Here is an 18,604-nt window from a genome sequence, read left to right on the forward strand (position 1 = left end):
GAAAGAAGGATACCTTCTTGAAGTGTGTCAACCTCCAAAATTATGTTAAAGTCCTAACCCCCAGTACCTTACTGGATATAATGTCTTTACAGAGGTCATTATGTTAAAATGAGGTTATTTTAGGGTAGGTGAGTCCTAATCCAATACGACTGGTGTCCTTATAAAAAGGAGAAATTCAGACACGGACACACACAGAGAGAGATGATGTGGAGATACACAGGGAGAAGACTACCACGGAACTGGAGAGATGCATCTGCGAGCCCAGGAACCATGAGACTTGCCAGCAGACACCAAAGTCTGGAAGAGGCAAGGAGGGATCTGCCCCGAGAGCCTTCCAAGAGAGCAGGGCGTGGCCAACACTCCTGGCCTCGAGAACTGGGAGAGTCAATTCGTGTTGTGTGAAGCCACCTGGTTTGGGTACTTTGTTACAGCAGCTCTAGGAAACTTATGTGTGTATAAAAGTACAGGGTTGTTGCAGTGTGGACAGCAGAGATTCCTACATTAAAAAAAAAAAAAAAGAAAGAAACCATCAGTGCTACTCATAAATGGAACAAACCACAGATAGTTTGGACAAATGGACAACCTGAAGGGATCTTGAGGGGATTACGCTGGGAGGAAAAAAGCCCACCTCTAAAGGTTACAGACTGCTGATTCCATTTATAAGCATTCTTCAAGGGACAAAATCCTAGGGATGGAGCATAGATCGGTGGTTGCCAGGGCTTTGAAAGAGGCTGAGAGAGGAAGGTGACTGTGGCTGTAACAAAGAAGGAGGAAGGATCCTTGCCACGGGTCCTGTGCCCTGTCCTCACAGTGTGGTCACAGACGGATCCGTGTGTGACAGACCTGCACTGAGCTAACTACCCCCGTGAATGCATGCATGGAAAACCGACAAAATCTGCTGAAGGCCTGTGGGTCTTCATGAAGGTCAGTTTCCTGGTTGTGATACTATATTAGAGTGATTCCAGATGTTACCACTGGGGGGAACAGACTGCAGCCCAGAGATGCCTTGTCTTGCCTAACTTCAGTCCTATAACCGGGAATTTCTGACTGTGCACCTGGAGCTTTCTCATTACAGACGGGTCTTTAATAACGTCAGGCTTCACTTGAGATCCCGAGAAAGGAAGGAAAAAACAAAAAACCCCACCCGCAAAAGAGCAAGACGGCAGAGGAGAACTCGTCCGAAGAGAGGCACTAAGGCGCGGAGAGGAGTAACTGTCAGGCCCTTCGCCTTCTCCTCCCTCCCGCGCCCCCTTCAAGGGTCTGACATTTTCTTGGGGAAGAAATTCGCGACTGGATTAAGGCAAAGTGCTGTTGCCAGGGGTGCAGCAGGCGTGAGCAGGTGGCACAGGGGGCAGGACTCCCGACCAGCCACAGAGCGGCGACACCTCCGCGGCCACCCGGGCCGGAGGGACCAGTGGCGCACAGGGCCACTCGCCCGCCAGCCCGGCAGAGCACGGACACTTGGGACGTCGAAGTCCGAGTGACAGGCGGAGACAAGCGCAGGGAAGTGACCCGGCGCCGCAGAAGCAGGTGTGAACGCCCACCCGCCGTGCTCACTGGTAAGAGTTTGCTTCCCGATGGTGCCGACTCCCTCTGCGACGGGACACAGGACCAAATGGACTTACTTCTGAGGTCCCCAGGGCCGAGGAGAGAAGAGGAGGGGGAGGACCCCAGGCCTCTGCAGGAGACGGTCAGGGTCCCCGCTCCGCTCAGCCAGCGGCGCTCCGGGGACGCGGGTGGCTGCGCTGGGGGCACGGCGGCGGCCGGGGCTTTTTCGAGAGGAGGGGGTGGGAATGCTGAGTCACGGATCTGTCACTGCTTCTCACCTCTCCCCAGCCCTCCGGGGGCTAAAGCAAAAGCGAAAGCGAATGCGACTCGCGGGACAGCAAGTCCCGGGAGCTGCGCCCGCCACCTCCTCCGGGACTGTCGGGCATCTGCCCGCGCGGCCGGCGGGGCGTCCGGGCCGCTGCGAGCCCAGGGCCCGGCTCGGGCCATGGCCGGGTGGCGGCTGTCTGGCTGCAGGGTCAGCGCCCTCCCCGCGCTACTGTCGCTGCTGCAGCTGCTGCTGACTCTCGGGCCGGCGACGCCGGGTAGGGAGAGGCGTGCGTCCCTGGCGCGGCAGGGGGGCGCGGCGTGACGGGGGGCGGCCGGGGCGCCCCACCTACCGCGGCCGCGACTCGGCGCCCAGGAAAGGGCGCTGCGCCCGCGGGGAAGAGGGGACCGGGCGCTGCGCCCGCGCTCGGGGACACGTGGAAGCAGCGGTGGGGAGCGCAGCGCCAGGAGCCGACCCACCGCAGCTTGCGGGGTCACCTAGGGAAGGGAGACGTGTAGCCAGGCTTTGGGTTCCACGTCTTCGCGGTGTCCGAGGCGAAGGGAAGGCGCGGGGTTTGCAGTGGGGGTTCCGGGTGGGAGTTTCCCAGCAGTTGAGAGAAATGCGTGCAGGCGGTTCTGCGAGCCCCACGAGGAAAGCTGTGCAGACGCTGCACCGCGTGCAGTGCCCACAGGGGTGGGAAAGCGACCTGCTCCTCTACCCTCAAACGAAAGAGAATAATACGAATGGGTGGCGTCTCAGAGACTGCGTCTCTGAGGAGAAAAAACGTGTTGGGCAGGTTGCACTCGCGAGGGACCTGGAAACCACTCCAACTTCTTCAGCAGCAGGAAACCGTGGAAGGGCGTGGAAGGGCGCGGGAGTGGTGGGGCTGTCAGGCAAAGGGGGAAGAAATAAAGCCAGTGGTGGCTCGGTGTATTCCAGATGAACGTCGCATAATGTAATCTACGCAGGAAGAACCGAATGAGTGACTCATAGGTTTTCATTCCGGGGAGCTAGAGAGGGGGGAGGAGAAAGGGTAGATGGTCTGGCTTTATCCTTGTGGGCGCTTCTTACAGTCAGGGGGCAATCTGAGGGTCCGAGGAAAGCCAGGAACCCTCTCCCCAGAAAAATGCGTGAATGCACATGCATCTAGTTTCGGGGCCCGGGACCCACTAAAGCCCACTCATAGATTCTCCAAGAGTTAGTTAACCCCATGATCTCTCTCTCTCTCTCTCTCTCTCTGTCTCTCTGTCTCTCTCTCTCTCTCTCTCTCTCTCTCTCTCTCTCTCTCCCCCTGTGTGTGTGTGTGTGTGTGTGTGTGTGTGTGTGTGTTTTAAGGCAGGACTCCCAATAGTTTACATCCAGTTGGGCCAATCTATCTACCGAGTACTTGATCAGAGGTTTCCATCCACAGTAGCTGCTTGCTGGCTTGGTGTGAACCCTGTAGCTCTGCAGGGTTTCATGAAGTTTTATTTTCTTGAGACTATGGATTCCCCCCCACCCCATCTGAGAATCTGACTTATGTTGGTGACCTGGTCGTTCCTCTCATCTCCCTAGCCAGTGTGCCCAGTAGCTAGACGACTGGGGCAACTTGACCAGCACAGTGTGAAAGTGAGATGCAGCTTTAGTCAGAGCCCAGCAAGTGCAGAGAACTCTGCAGGCAAGACCTCCAAAGCTCACCGCCCACAGCCTTGTTTTTGACCTCACAAAGGTACTGCTACTATTCTGCAGCTCCTGGTGTTTCTCAGTGTTTCTTGAACAGGTTTAGTGAGAGACAATAGATAATAAACTTCATACATTTAATTACATGATTTGATACGTTTAGAGGTAAATGTATACACTCATGAAACCATCACGATCATGAAGGTAAATATAATCATCACTACCAAAATTTCCTCTTGTCCTGAGTAACGCTTATCTCCCACCCAGCCCTATCCCCCAGGCCACTACCGTGGGATTTCAGTCACTTTTGACTTGCTGTCATTTCTATAATGTTATATAAATGAAGTCATACAAAATGTACTGTTTCTTGTCTGGCTACTTTCAGTCATAGTAATTGCTCTGAGAATTCTGCCTCCATCTTGTAATCTGTATCAATAGTTCATTCCTTTTTATTGCTGAGAAGTATTTCATTGCATGGGTATCACACCATTTTGTTCATCCAACTCGGTTGTTACTGGACGTCTGGGTTGTTTCTGGTTTGGGGCTGTTACACTTAAAGCTGTTATGAACATTCACATGTCAGTTTTGTGTGGACACAGGCTTCCATTTCTTTTGGGTAGAGACAGTGGGAGCAGAATGGCTGAATCATATGACATGTGTGTGTTTAATTTTTACATTCTCACCAGTGGTGTGTGAGTTCCAATGCCTTCACATCCTTGTCAGCACTTGGTAGGGCCAGTCTTTCTTTTTTTTTCCTTGAAAATTTTTTTCCAGCTTTATTGAGATATAATTGACATATAACATTGTGTAAGCTTAAGGTGTACAACATGATGACTTAGTATATGTACATATTGTGAAATGACTGATTGCCACAATAAGGTTAACACATTCATCACCTCATATATTTACCAATCTGTGTGTGTGTGTGTGTGTGTGTGTGGTTGGTCAATCTCTTTATTTGTACCCATTCTAATAGGTGTGTAATGGACTCTTGTATTTTCTTCTCATAGTTTTTAATTTGCATTTTCCTAATAACCAGTGATGTTGAGCATCTTTTCATGTGCTTATTTGCCATCAAATACTCTTCTTTGCTAAAGCGTCTGGTTCCACCTTTTGCCCTTTTAAAAACTGAGCTGTTGAATTATTGAGTTTCAAGAGTTCTTTATATATTTGGGATACAAGACCTTTATCAGATACAATGTGCAAATATTTTCTCAGAGTCTGTGGCTTGTCTTTTCATTCTCTTAACAGTGTCTGATGAAGAAGAGAAAATTTTAACTTTAAGTTCAGTTTATTTCTTTTATGTATTACGGTTTCAGTGTCATCTCTAAGAAATCTTTGCCTAACTCAAGGTCACAAAGGTTTTCTTCTAGATGTTTTATAGCTTTAAGATTTTACATTTCTGTCTGTGAATCATTTTGAATTAATTTTTTATATAATATAAAGTGTGGATTGAAAGTTCCATGTTGGCTTGGTTTCAGGGTTTTTTGCATATGGATATCCAATTGTCCCAGCACTATTTGTTGAAAAGATGATCTCAGCGGAATTGCTCTTACACCTATTTTGAACATCAGATGTTCATATAAGTGTTGGTCACCGTAGACAAAACATCAGTCCATGAAAACCAATTATATTTCTATCCATTATCAATGAGCAATTGGTTGAAACTTAAAAATATATGCAACTTTTGCAATAGCATCAAAAAGTATGAACCACTTATGGATAAATCTGACAAAAGATGAGAAAGACCTGTACACTAAAAACCACAAACCACTGCTGAGAGAAATTAAAGCAGACCGAAACAAATGGAGACATATACAATGCTCATGGGCTGGACAAATCAGTATTGCTAAGGTAACCATATTCCGCCCCCAAGTCCAAATTCCACAAGCTTTCTTGCAAAAATTAACAAACTGATTCCAAAATTCGCATGGAAATGCATAAGACCCAGTATAGCCAAAACAACTTTGAAAAACAACTTTCTCTAAGTTGGAGAAGTAACATTCTGATTTTAAGAATTTTAAGGTTACAGTAATCAAGACAATGTAGTATTAGGGTAAAGATGACCAGAGGGCTAACAGAAGAGCCTGCACCTAATGTTTTTAAATGAGCTTGGAAGGGAAGTGGATACAAATTATTAAATTTGCTACTTGGTGCTATGATCCTGATCAGAAATTATAGAGAGAAGCCCATTCCTTATCACCAGTGAAACAAATAATATAGTTTCAGATATGTTTCTGCTAGTTTGCCATACTAACAGATGCAGCAAATTGCTGTTATCTGTTCTTAGTCAAAAGGCATTTTAGGAGGGGAAACCCGTCATCTTGGGCAAGAAGTAATTTACTTCTTAAAGATCCTCACAACCTGAAAGGCTGCAGATGATTTGCCAAAGGCAGCTAAAGATGAGGATTTGTTTGAAGATAAATATATCTCACCAACTTGAGTTCTGTTGTACAGGTATTAGTGTGCTTTGGGGTTTTACAACTTTTGTGTCTTTAAACATTTTTAAAACCATTTTTCAGAATTCTGGGCAGTTTTGCCCAAACCTTTCATTTTCTATTTCAGATCAATTTTATCTAGTTATTATTGTTTTGTGCTGCTACTCATAGCAAAAAAAGTCGTAAAAACTTAAATGCACAAAATATGGGATTTATTGAACTCAACCTAGATGTTCAACAGTGGAGGACTGCATAAATTAAATGCAGTTCTTTCAAATAATATGCATCATATTATTCAGTTTTTACTAGAAGATCTAGAAGTAGCTATCACTGAGTAGGGAGACACCATGGGTTGTATGCGCGCGCGTGTGTGTGTGTAATTGTCTGCCTTTTCTTATTTTTTGGTCATAATTTAAATTGGCTTTGTAAAAAGAAAATAAAACTACAAAAGAAGTAGCTCAAAAAAAGTTATAGAATTTGGGTTTTTTTTTTCAGAACCATTTTTATCTAATTACAGCAGATCTTGTTTGGCAATGTTTTCATGACTTTATAAATTTTGCAAATTGGAACCAATTTAGGGTTCTAGAACTATAAAGTCACCATATATAGCATTTGTGCATACATTTTACATTTTATAATATTTTACAATTTGTTTACAGTTTGGTGACTTATTGCTAGAGCTGTGTGTAGGCTGGATATTTAGGTTGTTTCAAAATGTTTGATGTTCTAAAAAGCACACAGTAGGAACAACTGGATGAAAATAAGCTATAGAGAACAAAAAGGGCAAGGGAAAACTCAAAGTCTAAAAAAAGGTGGCAGAAATGCTTCTGGGGATATTCTTTTTCAATCAAATCATCACTTCAACTAACTTGTTTTGGGCTAAAGCACTTTTGCCAAATTGATTTTACTAAATAGTGTGTAACTACATAAATAAATGTATAAAATCCCCTAGTGTATATACTCAGAGTCATATCCCTGCTACTCATTATGCATGGTTGATGTTATTTGAATGTTTTCTACTAGGAAAGACTTGATTTTCTTCTGAGCAGTAGGGAGCCACTGAAGGTCTCTGGGCAGGAGGGACATTACTGGACCAGCATGGTGGAAAGGTTACTCTTGTAAAGAATGTGAAGAGTAAACTGTAGGCAAAAGGGTCTGGAGGCAGGCAGCCAAGCTGGAGACTTTTGCAACAGTTCCTGTAAATGGTGATGAAATCTTGAACTGAGACAGTCTCAATAAGGAAGAGAGGAGGGGGCAGATTTCCTCTTGAGTCTTACAAGCATAGAGTGTATTTCACTCTTTCCCTTTTGTTTGCTCTTCAGCTTACAGCCACTCAACTGTTCCAAGCCCTTATAAAACAATACTTAAAGACCCCAACCAAGATGAATTCATCTACCACACAAAATGGGGGCTGGGAATTTCAGTTAGGGAGCCTGAGAGATAAAGAACAGAATTGATGAGTTAAAGATAATGACCTGGGTAGAGTGCGTATTTACAGTGAATGCCAAAGGAAATGAACGTGTTGGCTTGGTTGGCATTTCAGGTAGAAAAATAATGAAGGAAAGTGGATTGCTGTGATCCCAGAGGCCTTTATGTTTTCGATGCATCAGTGTCACGGTGAGCTTCTTGAAGGGGAAATTACACCTGATACTTCCTACCACACTTAGCATGCTGTAGACATATATATGGTAGAATAAGAGAAAAAAAATATTGAAATGGATTCTGACTCTCCTCAAAGAATGGGAGGGGCATGCTAACACGATACCTTTTGAACTCTGGATATGAGAGTAGGCCAAGGATACTTACTATATTAGACTGTGTAAGGTGATCTGATAAAGAAGTCTGATTCACAAGTTCTGCAAAGCAGAGAAAGGTGTGGCCCTACACACTATTTTGGTGACTTCATTTACGATCACTAGGACTTGTATATGGGTTTGTTTGTTTGTTTTGGCTACTTAAGAGTTTCTAAAATCCCGGAACCTTAGGTTTACAACTATTTACATTATTTCGTCCATTCCTCTCTGTATATTCATAAGCCACTAACCCCAGAAGGTACCTATCACATACCAGGCTTAGCACTGTGGGAGTACCAGCGAACTTTGAGATATATTCACCACCTCCAAAGAGCTCACAATACTGTAAATAAGACAACACTTGCTTATGTGGAATATCTAAGGAATAATGTTATGAGAAAATATATAGAGAAATTATAATTGAAGTGTCAAAAGATGTGATTGGGGTCTCTAGGAAGAAGGGTTATTGATACAAATGTATTATCTCCAGTGTCCTGATGAGAGAGTCCAGCTTTGTGGCGTAAATAATGGGCCATCAGGTGGCTGATAGGGCTGGCTTTACTACATTGATATCCTTGTGCATTCAAGTATCAATTATTATCTTTCTTTGAGGTCTGTTCACAATCTACTTAGACCACTAGTAGATTTCCTTTTCCAGCAGAATGACAGAGTAGATATTCTGAAAAATCCTCTTGCTACAAAACACCCAGAAATGGTGAATAATATAGAGCAAATATCTATTAAAATCTAGACCCAATAAAATACATATCAACTATTTAAAGCAAAAAAATAATCTATTTTGGTGTTTATAATATACGTAGAAGCAAAATGTATGACAACAATAGCACAAAGGCTGTGAGAAGAGAAATGGAAGGACAGTGCTTAAGGTTCTTATACTGTATATGTGAAGCGGTATAATGTCACTTGAAGGTGAAGTGAGATGAGGTAAAGACATTTACCATGAGCCCTAAAGCAGCCACCAAAATCATACAATCAAAAGAATTATAGTTAGTAAGCCAACAAAGTGTATAAAATGAAATCATGAAATATACTCAATCTCATGACATGATTATCTCCATAGAAAATCCTACGAATCCACAAAAATGCTCTTAGAATAAGTGAGTTTGGCAAAATTGCAGAATACACAATTAACTTACAAATATCAATATATAAAATACTAGCAACAAGCAGTTAGAAATTGAAAAAATTGGAAAAATTTGAAAAAACACCATTTGTGTTGACATAAAGAAAGGAAATATTTAGGAATACATCTGACAAAAAAAATACAAAATCAGTAACCAAAAATGATAAAACATTTCTCAGATAAATTACTGAAGATTTGAATAAATTGAGAGAGATACTGTGTTTATGGATATTGAGAAGATTCAATATTATTAAGATGTCACTTCTTCCCCAATTTGATCTGTAGATTTAATGCAATTTCAATCAAACTTTCAACAGGATTTTTTTTTTTTTTTGGTAGAAACTGATATACTGATTCTAAAATTCAGTAAAGGACCAAACTCAACTTTGGAATTGATTACCAAAGATTTATTAGAAAGCTACCATAACCAAGACAGTGCGGTATTCTGTCAAGATTAACAAGTAGACAAATATATCAATGGAACAGGATAGCAGGTTCAGAAATCAACCCACTCATACTTGGTCCTGGCTCAGGATCCTATACCAATACCACTGGAGGTCCACTACTATGGGATAAGGGGAAAGAAGCTTTTTCCTACACAAAACCTGTAAAGATACAGGGGAGAAGTTGACTGCAAGGAAGTAAGATGCAATATAACTGAAAGCTCCAACCCCGAGAGGCAGACACACAGGGCCTGCCGAAGACTGGCAAAATTAGGACAACAGAAAACTTCTCCTGACTCCAGGCAAGCAAGCACCAAGTAACAAGCACAGCAGTCAACCGCAGAGGGTGTGGTGGGCAAGAGTGTGGAGATTTCCTCTCGGGGTTTAGATACATAGAGAGGGACTGAAAGATGAGGGTGGATTAGGAACACAGAAAAACCCTCTGGCCCTCCAGCACCCACCCTAAGCACAAGATAACACCAGAGGAATCTGGAGCCAGTGGTGTTCTGAAGGCAAACTTAGCACAACAAAATCCAAACCCAATTCAACAACTGACTAGACCGACTCAATTCCCCCACTCTGTCAGTCTAGCCAGAGAAGTTTTCAGGCATAAATAGTATTTTACCTCAGTTCTACACACATAGTCCAGCATTCAGTCAAAAATTATGTGACACACAAGAACACACCACCACCACAATCCCATTATCAAGGGACAAAACAATAAGCAAGATTCAGAGATGACCCCAAAAATCAGAACTATGAGACTGGAAGTTAAAATAAATATCACTAACCTGTTAAAGGCTCTGGTGGAAAGGATGGATGGTATTTCTGAACAAATGGGGAATTTCAGCTGAGAGGTGGAAACCATAAGAAAGTGTCAAATGGAAATGTTAGAAATGAAAAAGAAACCAAACAAACCGTAATAGAGATGAAGAAAGGTTTCCACAGGCTTATCAAAACACTTGGTGCAGCCAAGGAAAGAATCAATAAACTTGATTATAGGTCAGTAGAAATTACTCTAATAGAAACACAAAGAGAAAAAGTGAGAGAGAAAATAATGTGAGACAAAGTATCCAAGAGCTATAGGACAACAGAAAATGGTCTACTATATGTGTAACCAGAATTCCAGAAACAAAAGAGAATGGAGCAGAAGAAATATTTGAAGAGATAATAGTTGAGAATGTCCCCAAATTTATAAAAGATATTAAGTCACAGATCCAGGAAGCTCAGAGGACATCAAACAGGATAAATGTCCACCCCTCTCCCATCCAAAACACCCCCACATCTAAACACATTGTATTCAAACCACTGAAAAGCAAAGATGAAGAAAAACTGTGATAAAGTGGACAAAGATACATTACACACAGAAGAATGAAGATAAGAATTAGAGCAGACTTCTTACCAGAAAGTATTCAAGCCATAAGAAAATGGATCATCTTTAAAATGCTAAAACAAAACAAAACAAAACAAACCTGTCAAGCCAGAATTCTATAATGAGGATAACCAGTTATCTTTCAAAAACTGAAAGCAAAATAAAGACTCTCTGACAAACAAAAAGTGAAAGGATTAATCACCAGCAGACTTAGGCTTTCAGAAACATTTAAAAAAAATTCTTTAGGCAAAAGGAATGTAATCCTAAACAGAAACTTGGATCTCTAAAAAGAAAAGCTCTGGAAATAGTTAAAATGGAAGTAAATAAAATATATTTGTTCTTTTAAATCACTCTAAAAATATTTGACTGTCTAAAGCAAAAATAGCGAAGTATTGCGTTTATAGAATATGTAAAAGTAAAATGTATGACAGCAAAAAAATGGGAGGGAGAAATTATAAGTATGCATTGGTAGAGTTCTTAACTATATGTGAGGTGCTGTAATATTATTTGAAGGTAGCCTTTGATAAAATAAAGATGTATACTGTGTACTTTAGTGAAACCACTAAAAATAATTTAAAGAGGTACATAAAATAAGCCAATGGTGAAGATAAAGTGGGATAATAAATAATAGTCAATCCAAAAACAGTCAGGAAAGAGGAAAAATGAACAATGATCAGATGGAACAAATAGAAAATAGCAAAATGATAGGCTTAAATCCAGCCACATCAATAATTACATTAAATACAAGTGATCTAACCAGACCAATTAAAAAATAGAGATTCTTCAATTAAATTAAAAAAATAAAAAAGCTCCACTATATGCTGACTACAGAATAACAACTCTGAATATACAGGCAAAGATAGGTCCAAAGAAAAAGGATGGGAAAAGATATACTGTGCAAACAATAATCAGAAGAAATCTGGAGTATTTGTATTAATAGCAAACAAAGTGACATCATAAGGAATATTACCAGGGATAAAGAGGGACATTACATAATAAAAGGGTTAATTCACCAAGAAGACATAGAAATCCTAATTGTGTTTGCACCTATACAATGTAGCTTCAAAATCCATAAGGCAAATCTGATAGAATTGAAGGAAGTGAAATACAAATCCAGGATTATAGTTAGAGACTTTAACACTATTCCTTCAGTAATAAAAAAAAAAACTAATAGAGAAAAAAAAAAAAAAAACCACCAGTAAATATATAGAAGATCAAAACTTTAATCTAAGTGGCGTTTACAGAAGACCCCTATGACACATTCTTTTCAAATACATGTGGAATATTCACCAAGAGAGACCATATACTGTGGGCCATAAAGCAAACCTCAACAAATTCCAAATCACTGAAATTACATAGAATATGTAATGGAATTAAATTAGAATGCCTTAACAGAAAAATATCTGGAAAATCCTCAGGTATGTCAAAATTCAACAAAACACTTATAAATAACCTGTGGGAAAATAGAAAATATTTTTAGTTGAAAATGATAATAAAATACATTTAAATAAGTTACAATTTGTGGAACTCAGTTAAAAGATATCTTAGAAAGAAATTAATCATATTAAGTGCTTGTATTAGAAAAGAAGAAAAGTCTCAAGTCAGTGATCTAAGCTTCTACCTGAAGAAACCAGACAACAATGAACAAATTAACCTTAAGCAGAAGGAAGGAAATGATAATGATAAAAGCAGAAATCAATGAAATTGAATGCAGAAAAACAAAAGATAATATCAATTAAACTAAAGGCTGGTTATTTCAATAGATCAATAACAGTGTAAATCGCTAGCCAGACTGATCAAGAAGAAAAATGAATAAACATGAACTACATTGGGAATGAAACATTGTGAAGGAAAAGGAACATCACTGCAGGTTCTACAAATATCAGATGGGTCATAAAGTTTTATTTTGAATAACTTTATGGCTGTAAATATGACAACTTAGGTAAAATGGACAAAGTCATTGAAACTCAAATATGAAAGCCCATTAGGAATAACCTGAGTTGTCTTATATCTTAGAGAGTTAAAGTTGTAGTTTAAAACAACTCCAACAAAAAATTCCAGGCCCAGATGGCTTCACTGTCTAATTCTAAAAAAAAAAAAAAAAATCAACAAAGTCATGCAAATTTGAGCGATGGCTAAATCCTCAACAACAGCAGTGGAATATGGAAGGAAAGTATAACTACCTGCTAATGCAGAATTCTATGCTGCACAAAACTGTCATTTAAGAAAGATAGTGAAATAAAGACTCAAAGGAAGAGAAAATAATAACAGGTAATGGCATTAAAGCATCTCTAAGGTTCTTGTATTGCTGGGGAGAAGGCTGTGGCTATCAGTTAACTTCTCCACGTTATCAAGGATGCATGTTAAAGAGGTAGTATAATCGCCACATAGAGATAGGTCGCTTAACATGGAATGGTAACAATTCTAAAGCACAGCCTCAAAATATATGAGTCAAAAATGATCAGAACTATTATAATATATATATAATTATATATTAACAAGTATACAATCATAATGGAAATTTTTAACATACCTCTCTAAGTATTTGATGAATCAAATGTGCAAATAAATCAGTAAGAATACAAAAGTTGTGAAAACAATTAACAAGCTTGATCAAATTGTCTAACAACTGAATAACACAGATTCATTTCAAACACACAGAGAACATTTATAAAAACTGACTATGTGTTGCCAGGCCATAAAATCAGCCTCGATACATTTCAAATGATAGTTATCATATAGACCAACTTCTCTGACCACAAGGAATACAAGTCAGAAAAAAAAAAAATAACTAGAAAATTAACTGGGACAAAGCAAAACAAAAGCATGAAACACCATCTTCTGGAAACCTAGAGCAGTGAGTACCTATGTTAGAAAATAAGGAAAGCCACACATTATGAGCTAAGCATCCAACTACAGATATTATTAAAAAATACAATAGGGGTCGTGCCTGAGTGGCTCAGTTGGTAAGCGTCTGCCTTTGTCTCAGGTCATGATCCCAGAGTCCTGGGATCAAATCCTGCACTGGGCTCCTTGCTCAGTGGGAAGTCGGCTTCTCTCTCTCCCTCTGCCCCTCCTCCCCCACACTCGTGCTCTTTCTCTCTCTGTGTCAAATAAATAAATAAAATCTTTTTAAAAAAAGCAGAATAGGTCCAATAGAAGTAGGAGCAAAAAAATAAGGATAAAAACAGATATAAATAATACTGAAAACAGATGTACATTAGAGAGATGCAACAAATCCAAAAGTTGGTTCTTTGAAAAATCTACTAAAATGAACAAACCTCTAGGAGAATTAATCGAGAATAAAAGAGAATGCATAAACAAACAATATTAGGCATGTAAAAGAGGATATAAATAAAACATTTAAAATACTTTCATACTAATAAGTTTGAAAGTATAGATGACAAATCCTTATTTAAAAACAAACAAACAATTTACTGGGATGCCTGGGTGGTTAAGTGTCCAACTCTTGATTTCCACTCAGGTCATGATCAAATCTGCATTGGGCTCCACACCCAGCATGGAGCCTGCTTAAGATTCTCTTTCCCTCTCCCTCTGCCCCCCCCCAAAATAAACAAACAAACAAAAAACAATTTACCAAAACTAACTCAAGAAGAAATAGCATAGATAAACTTGAAGATTCCCTTTCAAAACAGGAACAAGACAAAGTTTCACACTATAACCCCTCCTCTTCAACAAGAAGTCCCAACCAATATAGTAAGACAAAATAAACAAACATTATATATATTGGAAAAGAACTTTTCAAGCTCTCATTATTCTCAGACATATGATTGTTATTCTATCATAATAATTTGCAGATAAATTATTAAGGATTGAGCTAGATTGCTAAATTAAAAGTCAATATTCAAGAATCAATATTCTTTCTCTGTACCTGCAAAAAGCATTTCGATAATATATATTTTTTAAAAGATGACATTTACAAAGCACACCTTCCTGCCCCAAATTAATTACCTAGGAATAAATCAACAGATACATCACTCCCTTATGTAGAAAATCATAAATCTTTTTGAAAGAAACCTAAATAAGTAGAAAGATAAACAAAAAGAAACCCATACCAAGAACAACTGCAGAGCACCAAAACAGAGACGATCTTAAGTATCCTGAGAGAAAAGACAAATTGCTAATAAATTACTAACAAAGAAACAAGAATTAGACACACAGTGGGCTTTTTAGTAAAACACCAACATTAAAAGCTACAAAGTAGCAAAGTGCTGAGGACAAAAACCATCTGTGTAGAACTGTATACCCAAAGAAACATTTATTCAAAACAGTAGGGTGAAGTAGGATTCTGGGAAGGTGGTAGAGTAGGAAGTATCAAGACTCTGTTTACTCACCTAGACAATAGTTGCATTGGCAGAATCTGTCTGATAGAACTATTTTGGAACTCTGGAATATATTGAAAGTTTGCAACTTCCAGGGGAGATTTGGAAGGTAAACCGTGGTCAGTTTCAGCTCCTTACACCCATGGGCCACCCGCAGCCACATGGCAGGCAGCTGTGCGTGTGTTCCTGGAGAAGCCTGCACACAGCTTGCAGGAGCCAGGGTAGGGCAAAAAGGACCCTGTCCTATAAATACCAGGGATCTATGCTGTATTGCTGATGGGTGCTTCTGATCACAGATGTGCTGCCAAAGAGGTGGGAAGCCATTTTGCTGCAACTCTCCCTGTTGCTGCAAGCCCCTCCCAAACCAGTTGAAGTGACTTCCAGGGGAATTTAGAGAGCCAGCACCCTCCCCGGCGCCCCCATTCTTTTTTCCTATCCCCTCCTTTTGGGAGCCAGACATTAAAGACTAAGACATTCATAAACAACTGCATATTCAGGGAAAAATAGAAAGTGACCATGCAAGCTCAGAGAAAAGTTTAGAAAGGACCTGAGAAGACCTTAAGATTACAACTCAGGCTGACCCCTGGCACAGTGACAGCCTGCAACAATCAAAAAAATAAACAAATAAATAACAGCAAACCCTGAGATATGGGCAAAACTGGTTTCCAGAGTTACCACACTATTAGATTCAAATGCTCAGTTTTCAATTAAAAAAAAAAATCACAAGTCATAGAAAGAAACAGGAAAGTATGACCCAGTCAAAAGAAAGAAAGAAATCAACAGAAATTGTCCCTGAAAAAGACCAGATGGCAGATATACTAGACAAAGACTTAAAACACCTGTCTTAAAGATCCTCAAAGAGCTAAAGGAAGATGTGGAGAAAGTCAAGGAAAATGATGTATGAACAAAATGGAAATATCAATAAAGAAAGGGAAAACCTAACAAGAAACCAAAAACAAATTCTGGAGCTGAAAAGTACAATAACTCAAATGACAATTTCACTAGAGAGATTCAAAGGCAGATTTGAAGAGGTAGAAGAAAGAATTAACAAATATGAAGATGGAAACCACAGAAATGATCAAGTCTGAGAAACAGAAAGAAAAAAACTGAAAAAAGGTAAACAGAGCCTAAGAGGACTATGGGACACCATCAAGAGACCAACATTGTGTGAGTCATAAAAGAAGAAGTAAGACAGATAGGAGCAGAGAGAATATTTGAAGAAATAAAGGTGGTAAATTTCCCGAAATTGATAGAAGACATGAATACAAACCTCCAAGAAACTCAATTAACTTCAAGTGAGATGAACTCAGAGACCTTCACCAAGACACAATAGAATCAAACTTTCAGAAGCCAGAGCCAAAGAGAGAATCTTGAAAGCAGCAAGAGAGAAGCAAATCATCATATACAAGGAATTCCCCAGTAAGATTATCAGTATATTTCTCATCAGAAACTTTGGAGGCCAGAAGGCAGCAGGCCAATATATTCACAGTGCCAAAAGAAAAGAACTGCCAACTGAGAATCCTATATCCAGAAAAACTGTCCTTCAAAAGTCAGGGAGAAATTAGGACATTCTCAGATAAGCAAAAGCTGAGGGAGTCCACTACCACTGAACCTGACCTACAGTATATGCTCAGAGTCCTGAAAGGCAAAACAGAAGGATACTAGCACATAGCTTGAAGCGGAATGGAGAAATAAAAATCTCAATAGAGGTAAATTCATGGGCAATTATTGAAGCTGGTATTACTGAACAATGGTTTGTAACTGTAATTTTTGTTTTCTATATGATTTAAGAGACTAATATATTTAAAGAAAAAAATTAGCATAAAAGGTAACATTAGTGTAAGTTTGGTTTGTAACTCCAAATCTTGTTTTCTACATAATTTAAAAGACTAATGCATTTTGAAGAATTATTAGCTTATGTTTTGGGGCACACAATGTATAAAGATGTGATTTTGTGACAGAGCTATACAAGAGCAGAATTTTTATGTCATTGAAGTTAAGTTGGTGTGAATCCAAATTAGAGCATGATAACTTTAGGATGTTAAATGTAATCCCCATGGTAACCACAGATAAAATAGCTATTGAATATACATAGAAGAAATTAAGAAATTTAAACATTTCATGACATCAAACTGACTAAACACACACACAAAAAGACAGTAATGCAGAAAATGAGGGGCAAAAAAAGCTCTAAGGCACGTAGAAAACAAAGAGCAAAATGACAGAAGTAAGTCCCTCCTTATCAGTAATTACTTCAAATGTAAATGGATTAAACTCTTTAATGGAAAAACAGAGACTGGCAAAGACACACACACACACACACACACACACACACACACACACATTGATCTGATTATATGCTGTCTATAAGAGACAAACTGAAGATCCTAAGACAAAAATAGATTAAAAGTGAAAAGATGCAAAATAGATATTCCATGAAAATAGTAACCAAAAGAGAGTAGGGATGGCTATACTAACTAATTTCAGACAAAACAGACTTTAAATCAATAAAGTTTAGAGACAAAAAACGACATTATATATATATTTGATATAGCAAGAAGATATAACATTTATAAACATTTATATATCTAATAACTGACCACCAAAATATATATTCTTCTTAATCCATGGGACATTTTCCAGGATGGACCATATGTTAGGCTACACATTAAGTCTCAATAGATTTAAAAAGACATACAAAGTGTCTAATCTGATCACAGCAGGATGAAGTTAGAAGTCAATAACAGAAGGAAAACTAGGAAATTACAAAACTGGGGAGAAGAGCAAGGTGGCGGAGGAGGAGGAGACCTAAATTTCTCCTGGTCCCAGGAATTCAGCTAGATAGTTAATCAAATCACCCAGAACACCTACAAACTCAATAGGAGAGCGAAGAAAAGAATAGCAGCAACTCCCTGAACAAAAAAGCAACCACTCTCTGGAAGGTAGGAAGTGTGTGCAGAGAAGTGAATCCGAGGCGATATTTGGGAAAATACACGGCAGGGGAGGGGGGCCTCCATCAGCCGCTACCGGCAAGTGATAGAGCAGCGGAGCCCAAAATCGGAACTTTTAGAAGTCTGCTCCACTGAGGGATGTCGCTCCAATGGCTAAGCGGGGGGTGGAACACTCGATGGGACAGTGTGGTCTCAGGACCCTGGGGGGTCACAGGAAGACCGGGGGTGCCTGAATGCAGCAGAGCTCCCAGGTATCGGAGCAGGGAAGCCGGCTGCAGAGACGGAGTCGAGGCGTGGGCTCTCAGCTCGGGGTTGTCATAAACCGTGATCTGCAGCACAGTCGGGCCACTGCTCCTCCAGGAGGGACCCAACAAGTGGCAGATCCAGGGAGACTCCCCTTCCTCCCCCAGGAGGAGCAGCTCGGGAGCGCACCACAGGGATCTGCTGGGTTTGGAGACTCCACACAGAGTCGGGTGCCAGAGATAGAAACGCTTGGTCACAGGCCGGGTGAGCACGGAGTGCGGCCGGAGACTGGGGAGATGGGAGTGATTGACTGCTTTTCTCTGGGGGCTCACTGAGGAGTGGGGCTCTGAGTTCTCGGCTCCTCCAGGGCAGAGATTGGGAGGCCGCCATTTTCACTCTGGTCCT

At 40.2% G+C, this 18,604-nt stretch overlaps 1 protein-coding gene across 3 annotated transcripts in view; it reads left to right on the forward strand.

Annotated features, from left to right (window-relative positions):
* Positions 1-1,772: 1,772 nt before the first annotated feature.
* IL15RA (interleukin 15 receptor subunit alpha) overlaps positions 1,773-18,604 on the forward strand; it is a 55,592-nt gene continuing 38,760 nt past the window's right edge. The window contains exon 1 of one of the 3 annotated variants that reach the window (XM_027591857.2): positions 1,773-2,090. In XM_027591857.2, the coding sequence (XP_027447658.1) occupies positions 1,994-2,090 (97 nt within the window). In that variant the 5' untranslated portion in view covers positions 1,773-1,993. The remainder of the gene's footprint in view (positions 2,091-18,604) is intronic. The other 2 variants (XM_027591856.2, XM_027591855.2) reach the window with 2 other exon arrangements.

This window comes from Zalophus californianus, chromosome 9, assembly GCF_009762305.2.
Source record: "Zalophus californianus isolate mZalCal1 chromosome 9, mZalCal1.pri.v2, whole genome shotgun sequence".
NCBI lineage: Eukaryota > Metazoa > Chordata > Mammalia > Carnivora > Otariidae > Zalophus > Zalophus californianus.